The 20,919-nt window shown below is 44.0% G+C and overlaps 2 protein-coding genes across 2 annotated transcripts in view; both read right to left on the bottom strand.

Moving 5' to 3' along the window:
* LOC118218903 (protein NLRC3-like) overlaps positions 1-20,919 on the bottom strand; it is a gene marked incomplete at its 3' end in the record, with an annotated part of 237,255 nt that overhangs the window by 143,008 nt on the left and 73,328 nt on the right. The gene's annotated exons all lie outside the window — the stretch shown is intronic.
* The window catches only part of LOC118219200 (NACHT, LRR and PYD domains-containing protein 3-like), a gene marked incomplete at its 3' end in the record, with an annotated part of 38,720 nt that continues 24,024 nt past the window's right edge, over positions 6,224-20,919 (bottom strand). The window contains exons 10-15 of the mRNA XM_035402194.1: positions 18,329-18,502; positions 14,882-14,987; positions 9,104-9,270; positions 7,859-8,020; positions 6,990-7,036; positions 6,224-6,738 (exon numbers count right to left, since the gene is read on the bottom strand). Of these exons, the coding sequence (XP_035258085.1) occupies positions 6,224-6,738; positions 6,990-7,036; positions 7,859-8,020; positions 9,104-9,270; positions 14,882-14,987; positions 18,329-18,502 (1,171 nt within the window). The remainder of the gene's footprint in view (positions 6,739-6,989; positions 7,037-7,858; positions 8,021-9,103; positions 9,271-14,881; positions 14,988-18,328; positions 18,503-20,919) is intronic.

Here is a 20,919-nt window from a genome sequence, read left to right as displayed (position 1 = left end):
CCACATCCACTAGATTTCCTAGAAAAGCACCATTTGTTTTTTTTAAATAGCATGTGACGACCCGCCCCCTTTTGGGTTGTTTCTGTTCACTTCTGTTCTACATTGTCATTCTAGGTTGGGAGGCGGCTCATCAGAGCTGAGGGCGTACACCTGGATCTGGGCGTGGCCTCCAGCATAAAGGCTGCTGCCAGTTCCCAGTGTGGCCTCTCTCTCCAGTCCGCTGCATACTTAATTAGTTTGGTTATTGTTTGGGTTCACTCCTTGCAACACACACAACATATTCTACACACCCACACTCACTTACACCATTGATTCTACTGACGCTCATATACATAATATAGTTGATGTAGTTCTTTTCTTGATCTTTGTTAATAAATTATTTGATTATTTAATGGTTTCATGTGTCCCCCATTCTTTGTTGCAACCTGAGAGCCAGGGGTTGTAACAATGCACATGGTGCATTTCCCACACAGACACAGCGTACTCCATCTGAAATGCACACGATTCCACCAGCGAGGGGCCAGGACAGACAGCAGACGCGAACGGGAAGTACAGACACGAAGAGGGGGAGGTGCCAAACGTCCAGAGGTGGCAGAACGGAGAGGTCTGGCTGGTGTGTAGGGTCTGATGATCCTCTGGATGTATCCTGGTGCTGACCCCTTAGCTGCCTGGTATGCAAGCACCGAAGTCTTAAGTTTGATGCGAGCCATAAGAGGCAGCCAGTGGAGGTCAGTGAGCAGGGGGGTGACATGGGAATGTCTGGGGAGGTTGTAGACCAGACGAGCTGCGGCATTCTGGATGAGCTGCAGGGGTCTGATGGCGGAATATTAATAATAATAATAATAATAATAATAATAATAAACAAATAAATTGAGGAATTAAATACAAATATTAAACTCTAACCTTAAACTCTGTTATTAAATAAAATAATTTCCTATAATGTATTGATATCTATAATAATTTATTAAATATAATAATATTATATATTATATTATATCATATGTTTACATTATATATTAATATCAGCATGAGGGTTAACGTGACTGTTTTGCCAGAGGCTGGGGGTGCACACGATTATTAGGTGCATCGTGTTCATCACAGCTGCCTTCTGGTAAATGGACTGCATTTCTATAGCGCTTTCATCCAAAGCGCTTTACAATTGACACCTCTCATTCACCCATTCACACACACACTCACACCAACGGTGAAAGGCTGCCATGTAAAAGTACCAATCAGCTCGTTGGGAGCAATTAGGGGTTAGGTGTCTTGCTCAGGGACACTTCGACACGCCCAGGCGTGGGGATCAAACTGGTAACCGTCCGACTGCCAGACAACCACTCTTAGCTCCTGAGCTATGTGGCCCCACACTGCACTGCCTTACGCCTGGTCTACACCGCTTACCTCGCCTGCGCGTGACGGCTACCTCGCCGAACTGCTGCGGCTCGCATGCATGTGTGTGTCCACACCGCCAGCGCTGCTGCTGCGGCGCTGCTACTGCCAGCCCTATCTGTCTACATTGAGTTTGCCTTTGATAATGGCCATCAATAATAGAATGTCTGATTTCATAAATTTAATTTATATTTAGTTTAGACAGAAAAAGGTTAAGAAGTGTGTGCTCAATTGTAAAAAAAATAAAATTAGGGCTTAGTTTCAGATCTTTACAAAAAATGTTTTATTAGACAGAGGGAACTGGAGTAAGCAGTCAACGATTTAGAAACTCCCAACTTCAGCCTTGAGTCTCACCCTCTGGAGTTCAGTCCCTTGTAGTAGCGTCACAAGACCACCGGATGGCGGAAAGCATCCACTTTGTGTTTCCAGTATTCCAGTACAATAGCAAAAGCAAATACTCTGATATTTTCGACTATTTCAAGCTCCTGCCACGGCACATAATGGTTTTATTAAATTCCATTTAGCATGAGGATGGCGGTGTAATTTCAAAGAAACACTGCACTGGTTGATGCACTGAAGATGCTCATTTTGTTATATTGTACACACAGAGCACGTACACAGCACATCAATACACACAGATGCACGCACATGCACAATATGCACACACACGCACACAAACAAATATACACCATGCTCACCCGATCATATAGATGGTTTGACACTGTGGTCTGTGTCTTTGGAGGCCCTACTAGACTGAAGGCTCTTTTCTTTCTGGGGAGGCTACGCTCCTTTGGTGTGTGTAGCAGGATGCTGGCCATGTTCTACCAGATCAATGTGGCTGGTGTCCTGTTCTACACCTGTGTGTGCTGGGCTGGGTGCCTCTACTCCAGGGACACAAAGAGGCTCAAACTGATCCAGAAGGCCAGCTGCCACCCTCTGCTGTTGTTTTGGGTGCAGTGGGTGTCCTCAGCCTTGCCCCTGCCATGCTCGTGTTCTCCAGAAGGTAGAGCACTGACTGGCGGGTGAACCCCCAGCGTCCCACCTCCACTGGATATACTGTCGCTCTTTAACCGACCTCCTTACACTCCTTACACTCTCACACTCCACTGCCAGGTCGGAGTACTTCAGGCATTTCCGCTCATAGGCTGCTTCTGCCCCCTCCGCCCATGGGAGGGTGAGCTCCATAAGGAGCACCACCTTCGCCCGAGTGGACCACGTCTCCATATAAGGAGCACCACCTTCGCCCGAGTAGACCACGTTGCCATATAAGGAGCACCACCTTCGCCCGAGTAGAACACGTCTCCATATAAGGAGCACCACCTTCGCCCGAGTAGAACACGTCTCCATATAAGGAGCACCACCTTCGCCCGAGTGGACCACGTCTCCATATAAGGAGCACTGTTCTGTGTCCCTGTGCTGGAGCCATCTCACAGCCTGACAGACCTGCTCAGTGTCCCTGTGCCGGATGCCTCCTCTGTGTCCCTGTGCTGGGGACCTGCTCTGTGTCCCTGTGCTGGAGGCCTCCTCTGTGTCCCTGTGCTGGAGGCCTGCTCAGTGTTCCTGTGCTGGAGCCGTCTCACAGTCTGACAGAACGTGCCGGAGGCCTCGTTTGGGTGCAGCACAGAGCGGACGGTCTCATCTGCACCAAACCATTAGCGCAGGTTCTGAGGAGAAGGCAGGGTGTCATAATTGGCCCTGATCAGGAAGCTAAGCCTGGCTTGTGGTATCTTCCACCAGTCTGACCCAATGAGCGATCGGTCCTCCACACTTTCCCACGCTGTCCATCCTCCCAGACCACCTTAGCACTCTGCTAAAACCTGCTATCTCTCCTGCGCCATCCATGGTGGGATGACCCAGAGTCTTCTGTGCCTCTCTGTTTCCCTGCTGGTGGGGTTGTACCCCTCTGTTTTCCTGCTGGGGGGGTTGTGCCCCTCTGTTTCCCTGCTGGGGGTTGTACCCCTCCGTTTCCCTGCTGGGGGGGTTGTGCCCCTCTGCTTCCCTGCTGGGGGGGTTGTGCCCCTCTGCTTCCCTGCTGGGGGGTTGTGCCCCTCTGTTTCCCTGCTGGGGGGAAGCAGTCAGGTAGAAGCAAACTGCAAACATAGAATGCATATCAGGCCACTGCTATATGTACCACAATTAAACCATCAGTGAAAGCCCAGGATATACTGGTATATTTATCAATCAATGACAAAGTATGTTCTACAGCATATCCAGCAATTTACCCACCCAGATATCATTTCTGATTAACAATGTTGTACATTTTCAGCTCTCATAAAATGCCAGTAGTACAGATTCTGATGTAGTCAGCTGAAAGGAACTTCTTAGTTTACAAAGGAGATGGTACAGTAGAATGGGCACATCCAATTTGTTCAGGTGCAGGGCATAAACAATATGTAGAGTTAAAAAAATGTCTGATGTTTGAACACACTAGGCAGAATTTGTTTCATTCCAAACAGATTGGAGTATGGGTTTAACATCAGCATGCCTTTGGAGCTGAGTGAGTACGTTTAACATGGTCAGTGAAAATAGCGGCGATATGTGTTATTCAACCAATCATTTAAACAGAAACATTTACACTCTAGACATTTGACACGTAAACAGTAAAAATAACACATACAAATGCAACATTACAAACTTGCACCAGCAGGCCTTATCTGATAGAAGAAAAATAATCACATTATCAGAACAGACAGAACAGTCATTACCACACGAATACCTAACACAAACGCAATTTTCCCCCATGTGGAATAAGCCGGCAGAGTTGCGCGGTCTCTAATAAAAATGATTAGCATGGCTTACAGGCTCGTCACGGAACAGAAATAATATAAAATGACACCAACACAACAATCCTGTAATGTAATTACAGTATCACATTTTGCAGTAAATTATTGACTTATCAATGTTCAGTCCAAAAGCTCTTATTAGATGCCACTGTTGACATTTTAAAGTTTGGCCTTACAATCCTTCCAGCTTCTCCCATTGTTATGCTTGGATTTATGACATGGTCAATCACTGTGGCTCTAAATTCATTCAGTACAGCAGCATTTCTTCTACCTGCTTGACCACAACCTCAGCCACAGCCTCAGCCACGACCCGTCCATCAGTAACAACTGCATTGGGCTGCTCCATGTTGTCAGACACTGCTGAATGTAGTGCTGTAAAACAGCGTTTTATGTTGGGATTACCAATCGTGCTGCAATGCAACTCACCTGGGCAATGTTGCTGGAAGTGATGAGACAGAATTGCAAACATCTTGACTTCATTTCACAATCTGCATGTCTAGCAATAAGCACTGGAACATTGTACTAATACGAGATGACTGTATTGTGAAAACTGAGTGTGATTTAGAGTTGTGCACTTTGTGGGTAGGTACTGCAATTAGGGTAAGAATTTTGCCAGTCAGTTTGGCAAATTGAGTTTTCCACACTGAGTCAAAGCAATCATAACATACTGTAATGCATTTGTAATGTGTGACTGCAGATATCAGAAATGCATCTGTAAAAATGAGAAAAACTGTAGGGTCTCAGGAACATCTCAAAGACTGGATGTCATGCAAACCACACTTCTGCCCTGGTTTTGGCTTAGTGGTCTAATCCATTCAACTGATGTGCAGCAGATCCAGGTTCAAACCTACAGGAAAACCATTTCTTTGAGAGGTAACAAACAGACCAGCTCAATAGACAAGCAGTGCCTTTTCAAAATGTATTGAGTTGTGGTTACACTACACAAACAGAAGCAAGCATTCATCAGACACTATACAATTTCTCTTATAATGGATTTTATTTCCACTACTGTAGATGAATGTCATTGCTTCAACTGCAGATTTTAGCCCCATGCTGATCTACTTAAATTGAGCCCAAACATAATCCCATACAGAATATGAAATAAGTACTACTGTGTCACAGGAGTTCAATACATCACACAATAATAAATCACAACAGCAAAACATTTGATATTTTAATAATTCAGGTTTAAAATATGTGAATGTGTGTGTGTTTATACATGTGTGTGCATGCGTATGGGAATGTGAATGTGTGTGTTGACACGTGTTTGTGTCTCTGCACGCATGTATGTGTGCGTGCGTGAGTGCATGAGTTTGTGTGTGTGTGTGTGTGCGTGCGTTTGTGTGAATGTGTGTGGATGTGAGTGTGTGTGTGTGAGAGAGAGGGTGTGTGTGTGAGTGACTGAGTATGAGAGAGAGAGAAAGTGTGTGTGTGCATACGGTTATGAGCGTGTGTACATATGTATGCATGTGTGTGTGCGCGTGAGAGTGCACTAGTGAATGTGTTTGTTCGTGTGTGTTCATGTGTGTAGGTGTGTGTGTGCATGTGTGTGATTGGGTGTGTGAGTGATTGGGTGTGAGAGGGTGTGTAAGAGTGTGAGTGTGTGTGCACGAGTGTGTGCGTGCGTAGGTGTGTGCGTGCGTGTGCATGAGTGTGAGAAAGTGTGGATGTGTGTATGTGGGTGTATGTGTCTATGTGTATCAGTGTGTGTGTATGTGTATATGAATGTGGTGTGTGTGTGTGTTCATGAGTGTATGTATTTGTGTGTGCGTGCATGTGTGCAAGTGTGTATGCGCACGTGTGTGTGTGTGTGTATGCGTGTGTGTGCACGTGCATGTTTGTGTGTGCGTGCACGTGCATGTGTGTGTGTATCCGTGTGTGTGCACATGCATATTTGTGTGCGCGCTCACATGCGTGTGTGTGTGTGTGTGACTCTACTCCAGTTGGCAGAGGGACACTGAGGAGTTACCCCACACTCTAAAACCAGCACAGAGGGGTGTGTGTTGAGTGAAGTGTGTGTGGAATCTGTGCAGGAGGGTCAGTGTGTCAGAGTCAGAGACGCTGTAGAAGGACAGAGTGCCGGTTGGACGGTCCACACGCACTCCTACCCTGTACACACACACTCCTTTACCAGCATCATCATCATCACACACTCCTGCTCTGCGGTAGGGGGAGGTGAGGGCAGGTAGGTCTGTTCGGTTCTTATTGTGCCAGACAGAGTAACTGAGTTTATCAGAGCGGCCGTAATCATTAAAGCACCGCAGACTCCAGGAGTTTTTATTCTGTCCAAACCCAGAGTCAGAATCCCATCCTTTCCTGCTGATTCCTTTATCTGTCACTGCTATATAAACCCATCCCCCCCCCTCAGACACACTGAATTCAGCCTCCCAGTAGCAGCGCTCACACACACTCTCTCTGCACACAACCTGGGTCCAGCACTCAAATCTCTCTGGATGATCAGGATATGGCTCCGCTCTCCCCGGTGTGTGTGTCACCCTCCTGTTCCCCTCAGACAGAGACAGGTTTCTGTGCGCTGTGTTTGGATCCAGTGTGAGCTGACAGCCATCTGCACACCAGAGACATACATGAGATTAAATATCACTATTAATATTCACCTTATTATGTGTGTGAGAGAGAAAGGACTGTCATAGTACCTCTGTGTGTGTGTTTGTGTATGTGTGTGTTTCTGTTTGTGTGTTTATGTGTGTAAGAGAGAAGTCTCTCTTTCTCACACACACACACACACACACACACACACACACACACACACACACAGAGTGTGTATCTATGCAAAGTGTTCTGTCGATACAGACTCACATTTCCTGGGTCCTGGTTTGGTCCTGTTCTCTCCTCCATGGTCCACACTGTAAGAACAGCAGAACAGAATTCTGAATTTTAACCATCCTTTATTTCCACTCTTAACACACCAATGACATCACATATATAAAAACAAAGGCACAATAAAACACAAAACCACGATCATATGAAAAAAACACAAATCTGTCAGAAAGGAAACTTATTCCATTCACTCACACTGCTCCATGTGCAAAAACAGCTCCCCTCCCTCCACTGAACATAAAACACCCTTATAACACACACACTCAGGTTCTCCATTGCTTTGTAATACTGAAACTCCACCATCACTGTGTCCCTGATCAAACCCCTAACTACAACAACCACATCTTATTTACTGCAGTGATCCCGTGCAGCACCCTCCACAGGAGATCCCCAACTCTCTTGAGTAACGCTGGTTTGTACAGTGCCCTCCATGCCCCCCCAACTCCTTTTGTGTGTGTGTGTGTGAGGTGCACTATGGAAACTCTCTGTACTTACAGCAGTGTGAGTGTGTGTGTGTGTGTGTGTGTGAGGAGCAGTGTGGAAACTCTCTGTACTTACAGCAGTGTGAGTGTGTCCAGTTTAGCAGCAAACAGCGCTCTCACTCCTGAGTCTCCTGGGTGATTGTGTCTCAGGTCCAGCTCTCTCAGGTGTGTGTGTGTGTGTGTGTGTGTGTGAGGTGCATTGTGGAAACTCTCTGTACTTACAGCAGAGTGAGTGTGTCCAGTTTAGCAGCAGACAGCGCTCTCACTCCTGAGTCTCCTGGGTGATTGTGTCTCAGGTCCAGCTCTCTCAGGTGTGTGTGTGTGTGTGTGTGTGTGAGGTGCAGTGTGGAAACTCTCTGTACTTACAGCAGTGTGAGTGTGTCCAGTTTAGCAGCAGACAGCGCTCTCACTCCTGAGTCTCCTGGGTGATTGTATCTCAGGTCCAGCTCTCTCAGGTGTGAGGGGTTTGAACACAGAGCTGAAGCCAGAGAATCACAGCCTCTCTGTGTGACTCTACAGCCTGACAGTCTACAGAGAGAAGGACACACACACCTTACACACATTAATATAAACTAATAGAGCTGTGTATGTCAAACACATAGCAGTGTGTAACACACCTTACATGCATTAATATAAACTAACAGGGCTGTGTATGTCAAACACATAGCAGTGTGTTACACACCTTACACACATAAATATAAACTAACAGGGCCGTGTGTGTCAAACGCATAGCAGTGTGTTACACACCTTACACACATTAATATAAACTAATAGGGCTGTGTGTATCAAACACACAGCAGTGTGTTACACACCTTACACACATAAATATAAACTAACAGGGCTGTGTGTGTCAAACACATAGCAGTGTGTTACACACCGTACACACATTAATATAAACTAACAGGGCTGTGTGTGTCAAACACATAGCAGTGTGTTACACACCTTACACACATTAATATAAACTAACAGGGGTGTGTGTGTCAAACACATAGCAGTGTGTTACACACCTTACACACATTCATATAAACTAACAGGGCTGTGTGTGTCAAACACATAGCAGTGTGCTACTTTACAGCACATTAATGTAAACTAACAGGGCTGTGTATATCAAACACATAGCAGTGTGTTACACAGCTTACACAAATTAATATAAACTAACAGGGCTGTGTGTATCAAACACATAGCAGTGTGTTACACACCTTACACAAATTAATATAAACTAACAGGGTTGTGTGTGTCAAACCCCTGCTACAGCTCAATATAAAATAACAGGGCTCTGGAATTTATCATGACTATTTAAGAAAATGACCAGTTAAACTAAATTTGAACAGATTCAATTAATTTTCATAATTTTGAAGAATGTATGAATAGAAACAATTTGACGCTTATCAAAAATATGTTTTTTCCAACTGATGTCAGATTTAAAATGTGTTTCTACCAAGAGGAAGAACAGGAAAATGCTGCTTTAATTCTGTGAAGAAAAATAACTGTCTATTTTAACATTAAAAACATTAGTAATATCAGTGCTATATTTAGTCATTATTAACATTAGTGCTGTATTGTGTCACATTGGAACCCTTTTTGATTGAAGGGGTTTGTGTTTGTACTCACCCCAGTCTCTGCACTTTACAGTGTGGGTCCTCCAGTCCAGCAGAGAGCGCTCTCACTCCTGAATCCTGCAGCTCATTGTCTCTGAGCTCCAGATCTCTCAGCTCTGAGTGAGGAGAGCGCAGGACTGAGGCCAGAACATCACAGCATCCATCTGTGAGATTACACAAACCCAGCCTGTGGAGAGACCACACACACACACACACACACACACACACACACAAACATGCACATGTACACACACACACACACAAACACACAACACACATGCGCACACACACACACACACACCACACAGACACACACACACACACACAGACACACACACATACAACCACACACACAATTGAAATTCACTGCTGATTGTCACACTGTGCACCTTGGCAGCAGATAAATGTGGAATTTCCTATTTGTACAGTACGGGCATTCCTGTGTACACACAGTACACACAAAAACAGGAAGAGTTTATATTAATTACGTTCATAAAGTATTCTGACTAATCCACAAAAAAAGGTTATTACTTGGCTCAATTAACAAAAAATAACTAAAAATAAGGAGCCAATTCAACTCAAGGTTGGAGGCTTCCTGCAAGGATTTCATTAACAAAACTGTTCCATGTTGCGATGATATCACATGGCAAACAACATGATTGCAAACATATTTCATTTGCTAACACAAGAAACATCACTAGTATGATCACTATGGTGTACTTTACCTCACCTTCAGTCTACAAACATCTTTATATTTTAAAAACATTCAATCTTCATCTAATAATGTAACCAAGGCGGCAAATGAAATACACTGCAGCGCCATCTGCTGGCTGCAGAGAAACACCACAACTGATTATTGCCATTGACTGGTACTACAGGTATATGGAGGACCAAAAATGTAAAAATAATAAATAAATAAATGACTCAATAAATGAATTAATGTATAAATAAATAAATACAAAAGCAAGAAAATGTAAAAATTAATGAATGTACAAATAAATTAATAGACAAAATCATTTATTTCCATATTTATTTCTTGATTCATTCATTTCTGTGGATGTTCATTTCCATATTTATTTATTGCTTGATTCATTTATTTCTGTATATACTTATATCCTTATTTATGTTTTGATTAATTTATGCCTGTATATATATATTGTGGCATGGATCGGGGCATGCCCCCACAGTGCCCCTCTCAGCCTTATAGGCATCAGCTAAAACCTGCCACCAGGCCAGCTCTTCAGGACCCAGGACAGCGCCACTCTAGGAAGCCCAGCCACAGGACCCTGGAGAGCGGCAAACTGGACATTCCTCAACTCCCTCCTTTGCAGTCAACACACCTGCAATCAATGAGGCAACACAGCTGCTGCCACTCCAGGGAGATGGCTGGGAGCTTAAAAGGAGGCCTTTTGTCTCCCTTGAGGAGAGGGGGTTTTGGGCTGCAGGAGAGCTGTTGAAAACTGTTGATAACTTTTCCCCTACTTTGCAGAATCCGGTGGAGACGCAGGACCACATCCCTCTTCCTGCTTTGAAGAGGGATCCCCTCAGCGGTCTCCCGGACACCGTTACTCCTAATTTTGGTTGCTTTACTTTAAGTTAATTCTGACAAGAGACTTTAGTTGTCGAGTTTGCTTTGGTTTTTTTGTATATAATTTTTGGTAAATAAAAGGCCCTGTTGGGCTATTTTTCCCCAAACCTCCGGTCTGTGTATTTCTGTGCCGCCCCGCCTGCACCGTCACGCCCAGTGCAGTGCCACAATATATTTCTGTATTTTTTTAATCCATATGTTAATTAGGGGGCTGTCAATGAAAATATGTCATAGTGTCACAATATTTCCACTGGATGATCGATACCAGAGTACGTAGATTCACTGTACATGTCTTGCTTCAACACCGGTTGCTTTTTACCACATTTACGTTAGTAGGGCAGAGCAGGGCAAAACGTAACACAGATTTTATTTTTTTGGTTAGGTAGTGCAGCTTGAGTGACGTATTTCAGGATAAACACTCAGAATGACCCTTGCTTTCTCTCCAATGAAAGGTGAGGGATTTTGATAAACATTTTGGGAGATGATGCCAAATAAAAGTTTGTTTTGGTGATATGTAAGCAAATTATTTACCAGAAGTATTTTTTGGGTGCTGTAATGTGTGTGCCTATCAAAGGATCCAAATGTATGTAATCGTAAACAGTCTTTTCGTGACTAACAGATTGCATATTTTTGATAGAGCAATCAGCTCCACCTGCAGGATTAAGACATGCACGCAGACTCACAGAGCAAGGGAACATAACAGGATCGAAAAAGGAAGACATTCAACGGGAACTGCAGAATAATGCTGGGATAACTTCAGAAGGGAAAAGAACAGGACCACATAAAAGGTTCATGATAAACTTTACTTTAGAGCTTAAAGAACTGTGGCATACATACAGTACGGCTGCACTCAATCTCCTGTACAAGCTACCTCACTGATGTCTTACATTGGTTGGTATTTCCTGTTTCGAAAAGCCTAGGGCTCCACCTAGTGGATAACCTGACTACACTACAAATGTACAGTATTGCGATAAGTTTTCACCAGTTGGCAATAGGCTATGAAAAACATTTAAATGTAATCAATAGATAGATTAGAAACAGTGTTTGTATCCTAAAACATCAAACTGTATTGAGTTACCTTACTTTGTGTGAACCTTTAAAGGTATTAAAACTTAGGTTAGCTCGCCATGTCAGTTTCTGAATGGCATGTCCCAGAAATTCCATTATGGTATTAAATCATAATTAGGATGTAGGTGTGAATGGTTTGTATTAAAAATGATTAATCTAGTTCTAGTTATATTTTCAGGATTGAGCCAAATAAGAAAACTGTTGTTTCCTATACAGGCAAGAGATAGCCAGAGGCTTGAGCCTGGCTGACCTAGCTGAAAATGCTAGTCCTCATTATGTGCTCTTTTGTGTGGATGCCTTGACAGTTTGTTCCAGGTAGCTGCATCACAGAGATTGACCCTGTAGTGTTCAGCCATTTGGAGGAAGTGGCTCTTCGCCTGAATGTTTCACTCCATAATTCAGATTACGCCAGATCAATTGGATGACCTTCTCACATACTGCCTGAGGAAGCAGTATGTTGGTTTGTCTGTTCATCATGTTGCAGCACAATTAATTAACAATTAATCCCATGCATGTCCACTTCCCATGAGTCCTCAATAGGATGCATAGTAGGGTGATCTACACTAGATCTTTTAAACTTAATCCAGTTATGCACAGCAAGTTTTATCCATCTATGCCTCAGTGGTATTTCTCCCATCTCATTAGTAATGCAATAACTGGAGTTGTTCTGAGTGCCCTACAGCATATCCTCAAAGCTCTTGCCTGTTTAACATATGATGCCAGGAAGGGAATTGGGGTGCTGTCCACCAGGGGGCAGCATCTTCCCTACAGACGGGTATAGCTGCAGCTGTGGTTCATTGCAATCACATCAGCTGTGGCCCATTACCTAACCATGGGCTCTATAAGAGGCCTAGCTTCCAGGCCAAGGGGAGGGTACTTTTAGATTGTGTTTAGGAGCTGGGCTATGGACAGTATGGTGGGTTGGTGCCAGTTTTGTTTGGAGTAGCTAAAGGAGCTATAGCAGTGAGGAGTCTCCTTGTGTTCCTGCTATATAATGACCCTGTGCTCTGTATAGCAGTGAGGAGTCTCCTTGTGTTCCTGCTATATAATGACCCTGTGCTCTATATAGCAGTGAGGAGTCTCCTTGTGTTCCTGCTATATAATGACCCTGTGCTCTATATAGCAGTGAGGAGTCTCCTTGTGTTTCTGCTATATAATGACCCTGCGCAACCTCTACCGTCTGCCCAGCAAGATAAGTAAAGCCAACTGCTGTTGATTTTAAATGTTCTAAAATCCACACTTTAGCTTTGGATTGGAAACACAGAAAAATGACAAAAATAAGTGATGTAACATTGCATTTAAATAGCAGCTTGCATGTTGATCAGATTGACCCTCTTCCCTAAGATGTGCACACATACCATATCGACCAATAGTTGATTTTACCAACAGTAATAATATCCAAGGCTGCGTTTACCCAATGGGCTACATGGGCTGCAGTCCTGAGCCTCCACCACTAGGGGGCCTCAGCGGTGAGGGGAATGTTTTTTTTCTTTTTTTCCCCCACAAATTTTTAATTAGTTTTGACATACATACGTACCCGTAGGATTGCTGCACGTCTCGCGATATACTGCCGTTAATCTAACCAACGTAAACGTACAAAATATATTGCCGCGAGAATTCTTGTGTCATCATCAAAATTCCATCTAAAACAAACATGTCGTCAAGCAGAAAATTTGAGAGTGGGGCGCAAAAAAGAGCAAGAAAACAACAACAAAAAGCAAGAAACGAAGAAGTTCTCAGCTTACTGCTTACTGCTTACTTCTTTCTTCAAAACATCGACGGATGATTACTTAACGGCAACCGATGCAGGCTCCGACATCAACAACGATCCCTTCCTTGACACATGCCCTGACGCTAACGATGATGCAGATGCTAACCCAAGTCCCGCCACACCAACTGTCAACCCGGCCGCCTTCTCCAGAAACCGCCGTCACCAGGCAGAGATGGCACAGCCACGACATCAACCCTGTTAGCATCAAGTACGCCTTCTCTGGAACCCGGCTCCGGAGACACTGATAACATCAGCACTGTCAGTGCTGCTGACGAAACTACTCCGCTAGCAGGTGCAGGCGCCACGGTCGGGAGGAAAGATGCAGCATGTGGAGCCACATCCACTGATGTAAGGAGCGCTGCGAAGAGGAGGGGAAGTATTGGCGCGAGGTCCTAAAACGAATTGTCTCCGTTATGCAGTTCTTGTCAGAACGAGGTCTCGCATTCCGAGGAGGCGATGAAGTTCTCGGTTCCCCTAACAATGGCGATATTTGGGAATACTTGAGCTACTCAGCAAGTGCGTCCCCTTTCTTGCAGAACATTTAAAGAAATATGGAAACCAGGGGAGTGGGTCTACTTCCTATTTATCCAACACTATATGTGATGAATTCATTGCAATTATGGGACAGCGAATTCAAGCTGAAATTATTCTAATGGTGCAGAAAGCGAAGTACTTCTCTCTTGTTGTTGATTCAACCCCAGATTTAACCCATATTGATCAGCTAACATTCGTGATAAGATATGTCTCTCAGGAAGGTCAAGTCTTAGAGTGTTTTTTAAAATTCCTGCCCATATACAGTCATACCGGTGAGTCTCTTTTTCAGTCCGTTACAGACGTGCTAAATGACATGAATATTGATATAAATAATAGTAGGGGACAATGTTTTGATAATGCATCCAACACGTCAGGTGTGTACAAAGGACTGAGGGCCCGTATTCTAGAAGTAAATCCTTTGGCTGAGTGGATACCTTGTGCAGCCCACTCACTCAATTTAGTCGGAGTGAACAGTGTAGATTGCTGCTCTGAAACAACCACATTTTTCAGATCTGTTCACTCTTCAATTTTTTCTCAGGATCACCCCGCCGATGGAAGGTTATGATGGATGGACTTGAGCCCAATGTTAACAAACGCACAGAGGCTTTAAAGGGACTGTCGGACACGAGATGGGCCGCTCACGCCCAGGCCACCAAAGCTCTCTGTGTAAACTATAGAAATATATTGAATTCGCTAATAAACATATCAGATGATGATTCTCAGAATGCTCTCACGCGTGACGAGGCGCGCTCTCTGGCTAACAAAATGAACCGATTAGAGACAGCTTTCTTGTGTATATTGTGGAACAAAGTATTACAAAGAATTCAGACAACGAGTACTATCCTCCAGAAGGTAGATGTGGATCTTGTTACGGCTGTGGATATGCTGCGATCACTGTCAGATTTCGTGGCAGGTTTACGCGACCAGTTTGGAGACCTGGAGACACAGGCCAAGGAAATGGGAGGAACACAGGAATACAGGTCTGTGGTAACTCGGCAGGCGAAGAAAAAACTGAGAGCAGATGATTCCAGTGCACCTGACCACATTCTAATTGGAGCTGAGAACTTTCGTGTCGAGGTATTTTTAGTCATAATTGACAACTAACAAGTGCTTTGCGAGCAAGACATAAGTCCTACACAGAGACTTGTGACTATTTTGGCTTTTTAACCCATCTCAAGAGCCTGTCTGTGTCTGAAATACGCGAAGCGAGTTGCAATCTTCAGAAAAAATATAGCACCGATTTACAGGAGGTTTTCGAGGATGAGCTTGTTCAGTTCATTAAATTCTGTGACACAACAACTGACGATCTGTCACCAAGAAACCTGATGGTCTTACTGAGAGAGAAACAAGTCCAAAGTGCTTTTCCAAACGTGGATATTGCACTCCAAATTTATCTCACTCTTCCTATTTCAAATGGCACCAGAGAAAGATCATTTTCCAAGTTGGGCATTATTAAGAACAGACTGAGGGCATCCATTGAGGAAAATAGACTGAACGGGTTGACCATTCTGTCCATCGGGCATGATCTGCTGCGCCAGCTGGATTTTAAGGATTTAATTAAGGATTTTGCATCAAAAAAAGCAGGAAAAAGGCTTTTTAATGACATCACTGGTGAGTCAGATTTTTTTAATATGCTAGTTTAAGTCTTGAATATTATCGTGTAGTTTATAAACAAAAATGACTACGATATTCTATTCAGCGATGCCCATATGTATTTCTCATACGAATAGAATTAGAATGTTGTTTTTCATTTGTGGACTGTTTGCCGTGTGATAAAACTGCTCGAATTTTGATTATCCTGCCGTTGTGTGTTTGCAGTATTACTATAATTGGCGTTCTTTTGTATGGCGTTGGTGTGTATTTTCCCATGGCCTCTTTGCACTGGCTTATTATGGGGTTGTCTTGTGTTGCGTATCTTTGCGTGCGTGCGTGCGTCGCCGCGGCGAGGGGGCCTCTGAGCTGCGTAGCCCAGGGCCTCAAGATGGGTAAACGCGGCCCTGATAATATCTCATTTTATGCTCAATATCTTCAGAAACACCACAACCCTGTAGCACACACAGGTGTGTAAAGTGAAGGAGTACAACTTATCTTCATCACAAGGTCAGCGTATGAAAAAGAGTGGGGTATAAGTATGGATTTCATTAGAGTTCATAGCAGGTAGTGAATAATGGGGATGGATGAAGACTGCAATATATGACAGAAGTTAATCCAGAAATGGGCAGAAACCTGGCAAATGAAACTCAATAAAGCTAAATGTAAAGTTCTACACGTGGGAAATAATAACACAAGGCTAGATTACTTTATGGGAGGAACAACATTGGAATGTGCTCAATTTTGGGAGTAATAGTTGATCAAATCCTTTCAGGTTCTAGGAACTGTGCTGTTACAGTAAAAAAGCCAACAGGATGCTGGGATAGTAGTGAGTATAAATCAAGGCTCCGGAGTGCGACCATTTTGGTTGAACATGCGACCAAAAATCTGTCAAGTGCGACTGAACATTTTCATTGGTCGCCCCGGTGCGCCTGACATTTAGCAGGTCTGTCTGTGTGTGTGTAGCGTTATTTTATTTTCCCACCCGCATTCTGCGAAGACCCGCCCCTACTCTGCCTCTGATTGGCTCTGACCCTGATATTCTTCTTCGCTGAATGCGGGTGGGGAAAAAATAAGGCATGTGTGTATTAGTGATGTGCGGATCGCAGTTATATCCGCGGGCACCACGGTTAATCTGCGGATCGGGTGGGCCAGGTCATAAAAATTAACATTCTGATTAATAGCGGATGGGTTACGGGTGGGTGAAATAATACATCATTAATGAGGAAAATATTAATTACATTCTCTAAAAGGTGAACATATTTTAAGCTTCATTTTTCGTCAGGCGTGAATTAGCAGACTAGACTCTGGTTGCGCCAATTGCGGCGTCCATTTGTCTTAAGCAGCAATGGAGGCAAAATAGATCAGAGAGAAAAATAAAAAAAGGAGAATTAAAAAAAGGAAGGGCAGAAAAGTTCCATGTGGAAGCGATTTAGTGAATGACGAGTCAAGTGCTGGGTATGTCATATGCAACAGCTGCGAAATAATGAGAAATAGCGGTAATGTGTGATCGGGTGCGGGTCTCTAAATCGGAGAAAATAATTTGTTTGGGTGGGTGGCGGGTGGATGATTTATGCGTACATGTGGATTCGGATGACGTCAGAGCCGATCCGCGCATCACTAGTGTGTATGTGTGAAACCGCGCCCTGTACTCCTCCGGGAGCAGCACACACTTTTATTTGAGTTATTTGAGTTTGATTTATTTATTTGAGTTTGTCAAGCACTTTAAACATCAGCACTTTTTAAGTATATTTTTTAAACAATTGAGGTTATTGCCATTTCTTCTTTGTGCTGTCATTTAAATAAAGAGAAAACATTTATCTCCACCTTTATTCCTGTTTACAATCATTTACATAACGTGTTAAGAAATTACCAGTGTGTACGGGAACTGACAAAAAAGGTAACACTTAAAATGTATTATTACGGCGCCAAAAGGCACGGTGAAAAATTTTGGGTCTAACTAAATTATGTGCTGCTGCACCTAAATGAAAAAGTTAGGCGCACCAGTGCATCCAATGTAAAAAGTTAGTCTGGAGCCCTGTAAATCCAAGGAAGTTATATTTATTTTATACAATACCTTTGTCAGACCACACTTACAGAATTGTGTGCAGTTCTGGGGACTGTACTACAAGAAAGATATAGAGGATCTGGAAAAGGTTGAAAGAAGGGAAACCAAACTGGTTCCTGGTATGAACGATAAAAGTTTTGAGGAAAGACTTCAGATGCTGTCTGAGTGTCTGTGGCTGTTGTGGTTCCTCTGAATTTGTGCCCTTATGTCTTGTAAAAATTATTCAAGCCTGCATCAACTTTTTTAACTTTTCAAATGGTAATTTACAGACAAGGTTAAGTATACATTTCGTCAAAAATTTAACCTGCAAGATGGTCTTTAATGTGACGAGAAGTGCTATATGAATTTAATGCATAACACGTGCCCACGCCCGCCAGCACCCCATCCCCCCCCCCGCCCCGCCCCCCGGGCAGCATCCAACAGCACCCCATCCCCCCGTCCCCCCGTCGAGCGCACTGGGTGACACCGAAACTGCGCCCAAGTTGCCCTCCTATTATTTCTACCAGCCCACCCTAATACAGCAGGCTAAACCTCTGCTGGAAACCCTATATTTCACTGCACAGATCCATAATCACTAATTCTATTTAGTTAAGGTCACACAGTACACAGCACTACTCACCCCAGTGTCTGTAGTTTACAGTTTAGACTCATCAGTCCAGCACAGAGCAGCTTCACTCCTGAATCTCCCAGGCTATTGCAGCTGAGGTCCAGATCTCTCAGGGGCGAGTCTGATGACTGGAGAGCAGAGGCCACAATTTCACAGGACATCTCTGTGAGGCCACTGCTGTATAGTCTGCAAAAGAGAGTTGATATATTATTGTATGTTTAAATAGCGCAATATCCTGTAAAATCTGATATATGCAATGTAACAGTAATCATGTTGAGTGATGAAGAGTGATACTGAGGATCTGCAGATCCACCCCACATTTGCTGCAGCTGTGCGTCAGCTGAACGTATTGTAAGAGGCCCTCTGTCAGTTCTGTTCTTTCCTAATACAGCTAGCTCTATTTCAGGATCCAGAAGAAACCATGGGGAGATGGCTTCTTCAACCTGCTGGTCTGACATGTCTTTTCCCCTCTAACTGTAGCTTTCCCCATTGCATACTTAAACAATTAATAAGAGCTTTTCTCCTTTCTGCCCTCGCATGTCCACTTCCCATGTGTCCTCAACAGGATGCTTAGCAGGGTGATCTACACTAGATCATTTAAACTTAATCCAGTTATGCAAAGCAAGTTTTATCCATCTATGCCTCAGTCGTATTTCTCCCATCTCATTAGTAATGCATTAATTGGTGTCGTTCTGAGTGCCCTACAGCACATCCTCAAAGCTCTTGCCTGTTTAACATGTGATGCCAGGAAGGGAATTGGGGTGCTGTCCACCAGGGGGCAGCATCGGCCCTACAGACGGGTATAGCTGCAGCTGTGGTTCATTGCAATCACATCAGCTGTGGCCCATTACCTAATCATGGGCTCTATAAGAGGCCTATCTTCCAGGCCTAGGGGAGGGTGCTTTTAGATGGTGTTTGGGAGCTGGGCTATGGACAGTATGGTGGGTTGGTGCCAGTTTTGTTTGGAGCAGCTAAAGGTGCATATAATAACCCTGTGCTCTATATCGCAGTGAGGAGTCTCCTTGTGTTCTGCTATATAATGACCCTGTGCTCTATATAGCAGTGAGGAGTCTCCTTATGTTCCTGCTATATAATGACCCTGTGCTCTATATAGCAGTGAGGAGTCTCCTTGTGTTCCTGCTATATAATGACCCAGTGGTCTATATAGAAGTGAGGAGTCTCCTTGTGTTCTGCTATATAATGACCCTGTGCAACCTCTACCGTCCGCCGAGCAAGATGACTAAAGCCAACTGCTGTTGATTTAAAATGTTCTAAAATCCAGACTTTAGCTTTGGATTGGAACCATAGAAAAGTGGCAAAACTAAGTGATGTAACATTGAATCTAAACAGCAGCTTGCATGTTGATCAGTTTGACACTCTTCCCTAAGATGTACACACATACCATAGCAACCAATAGATGATTTTACCAACAGTAATAATATCCAAGGCCGCGTTTACCCAATGGGCTACATGGGCTGCAGTCCCGAGCCTCCACCACTAGGGGGCTCAGTGGTGAGGGGAATGTTTTTTTTCTTATTTTTTTTAAAAAGAATTTTTAATTCGTTTTGACATATATACGTACCTGTAGGATTGCTGCACATCTCGCGATATACTGCCATTAATCTAACCAATGTAAACGTACAAAATATGTTGTCGCGAGAATTCTTGTGTCATCATCAAAATTCCGTCTAAAACAACCATGTCGTCAAGCAGAAAATTTGAGAGTGGGGCGCAAAAAAGAGCAAGAAAACAACAACAAAAAGCAAGAAACGAAGAAGTTCTCAGTAAAATACCGAAGCTTACTTCTTTCTTCAAAACATCGACGGATGATTACTTAACAGCAACCGAAGCAGGCTCCGACATCAACAACGATCCCTTCCTTGACACATGCCCTGACGATGACGATGATGCAGATGCTAACCCAAGTCCCGCCACACCAACTCAGTCAACCCGGCCACCTTCTCCGGAAACTATACCGCCGTCACCAGGCAGAGATGGCACAGCCACGACATCAACCCTGTTAGCATCGAGTACGCCTTCTCTGGAACCCGGCTCCGGAGACACTGATAACATCAGCACTGTCAGTGCTGCTGACGAAACTACTCCGCTAGCAGGTGCAGGCGCCACGGTCGGGAGGAAAGATGCAGCATGTGGAGCCACATCCACTGATGTAGCTTGTCGGGGACCCGTTACCGAAAACTTGCGTAGCTATTGGGTGAGCAAAGGAATAAAAGCATCCTTGTCATGTCAAAATAAAGACATAGCATTCACAGCATCAGAAGGATCGTATAAAAATCAGAACAGACAATTGTATAAGACCTTGTTTTCGCGTAATCTGTGTAATGGGGAGAGTGTTACCCGTGAGTGGTTAGTTTATTCTCCAACAACCGGTAATGTATATCGCTTTTTTTGTCGGCTTTTCGGCGGGACACCATCTGCCTTTTCTCAATCCGGGTTTTCTGATTGGAAACATGCTCTTGTCGGACTGAAGAGCATGAGTCAAGCTAGTCTCATCGAAATGCAATGCTCATCTGGTTCGCTCGCACACAGGTGCACGGAATTGACAATGAACTTAAGGAGCGCTGCGAAGAGGAGGGGAAGTA

This window comes from Anguilla anguilla, chromosome 19 (assembly GCF_013347855.1).
Source record: "Anguilla anguilla isolate fAngAng1 chromosome 19, fAngAng1.pri, whole genome shotgun sequence".
Taxonomy (NCBI): Eukaryota; Metazoa; Chordata; class Actinopteri; order Anguilliformes; family Anguillidae; genus Anguilla; species Anguilla anguilla.
Note: the sequence above shows the minus strand (reverse complement) of the source record. Positions and strands in the feature narration are given on the sequence as shown.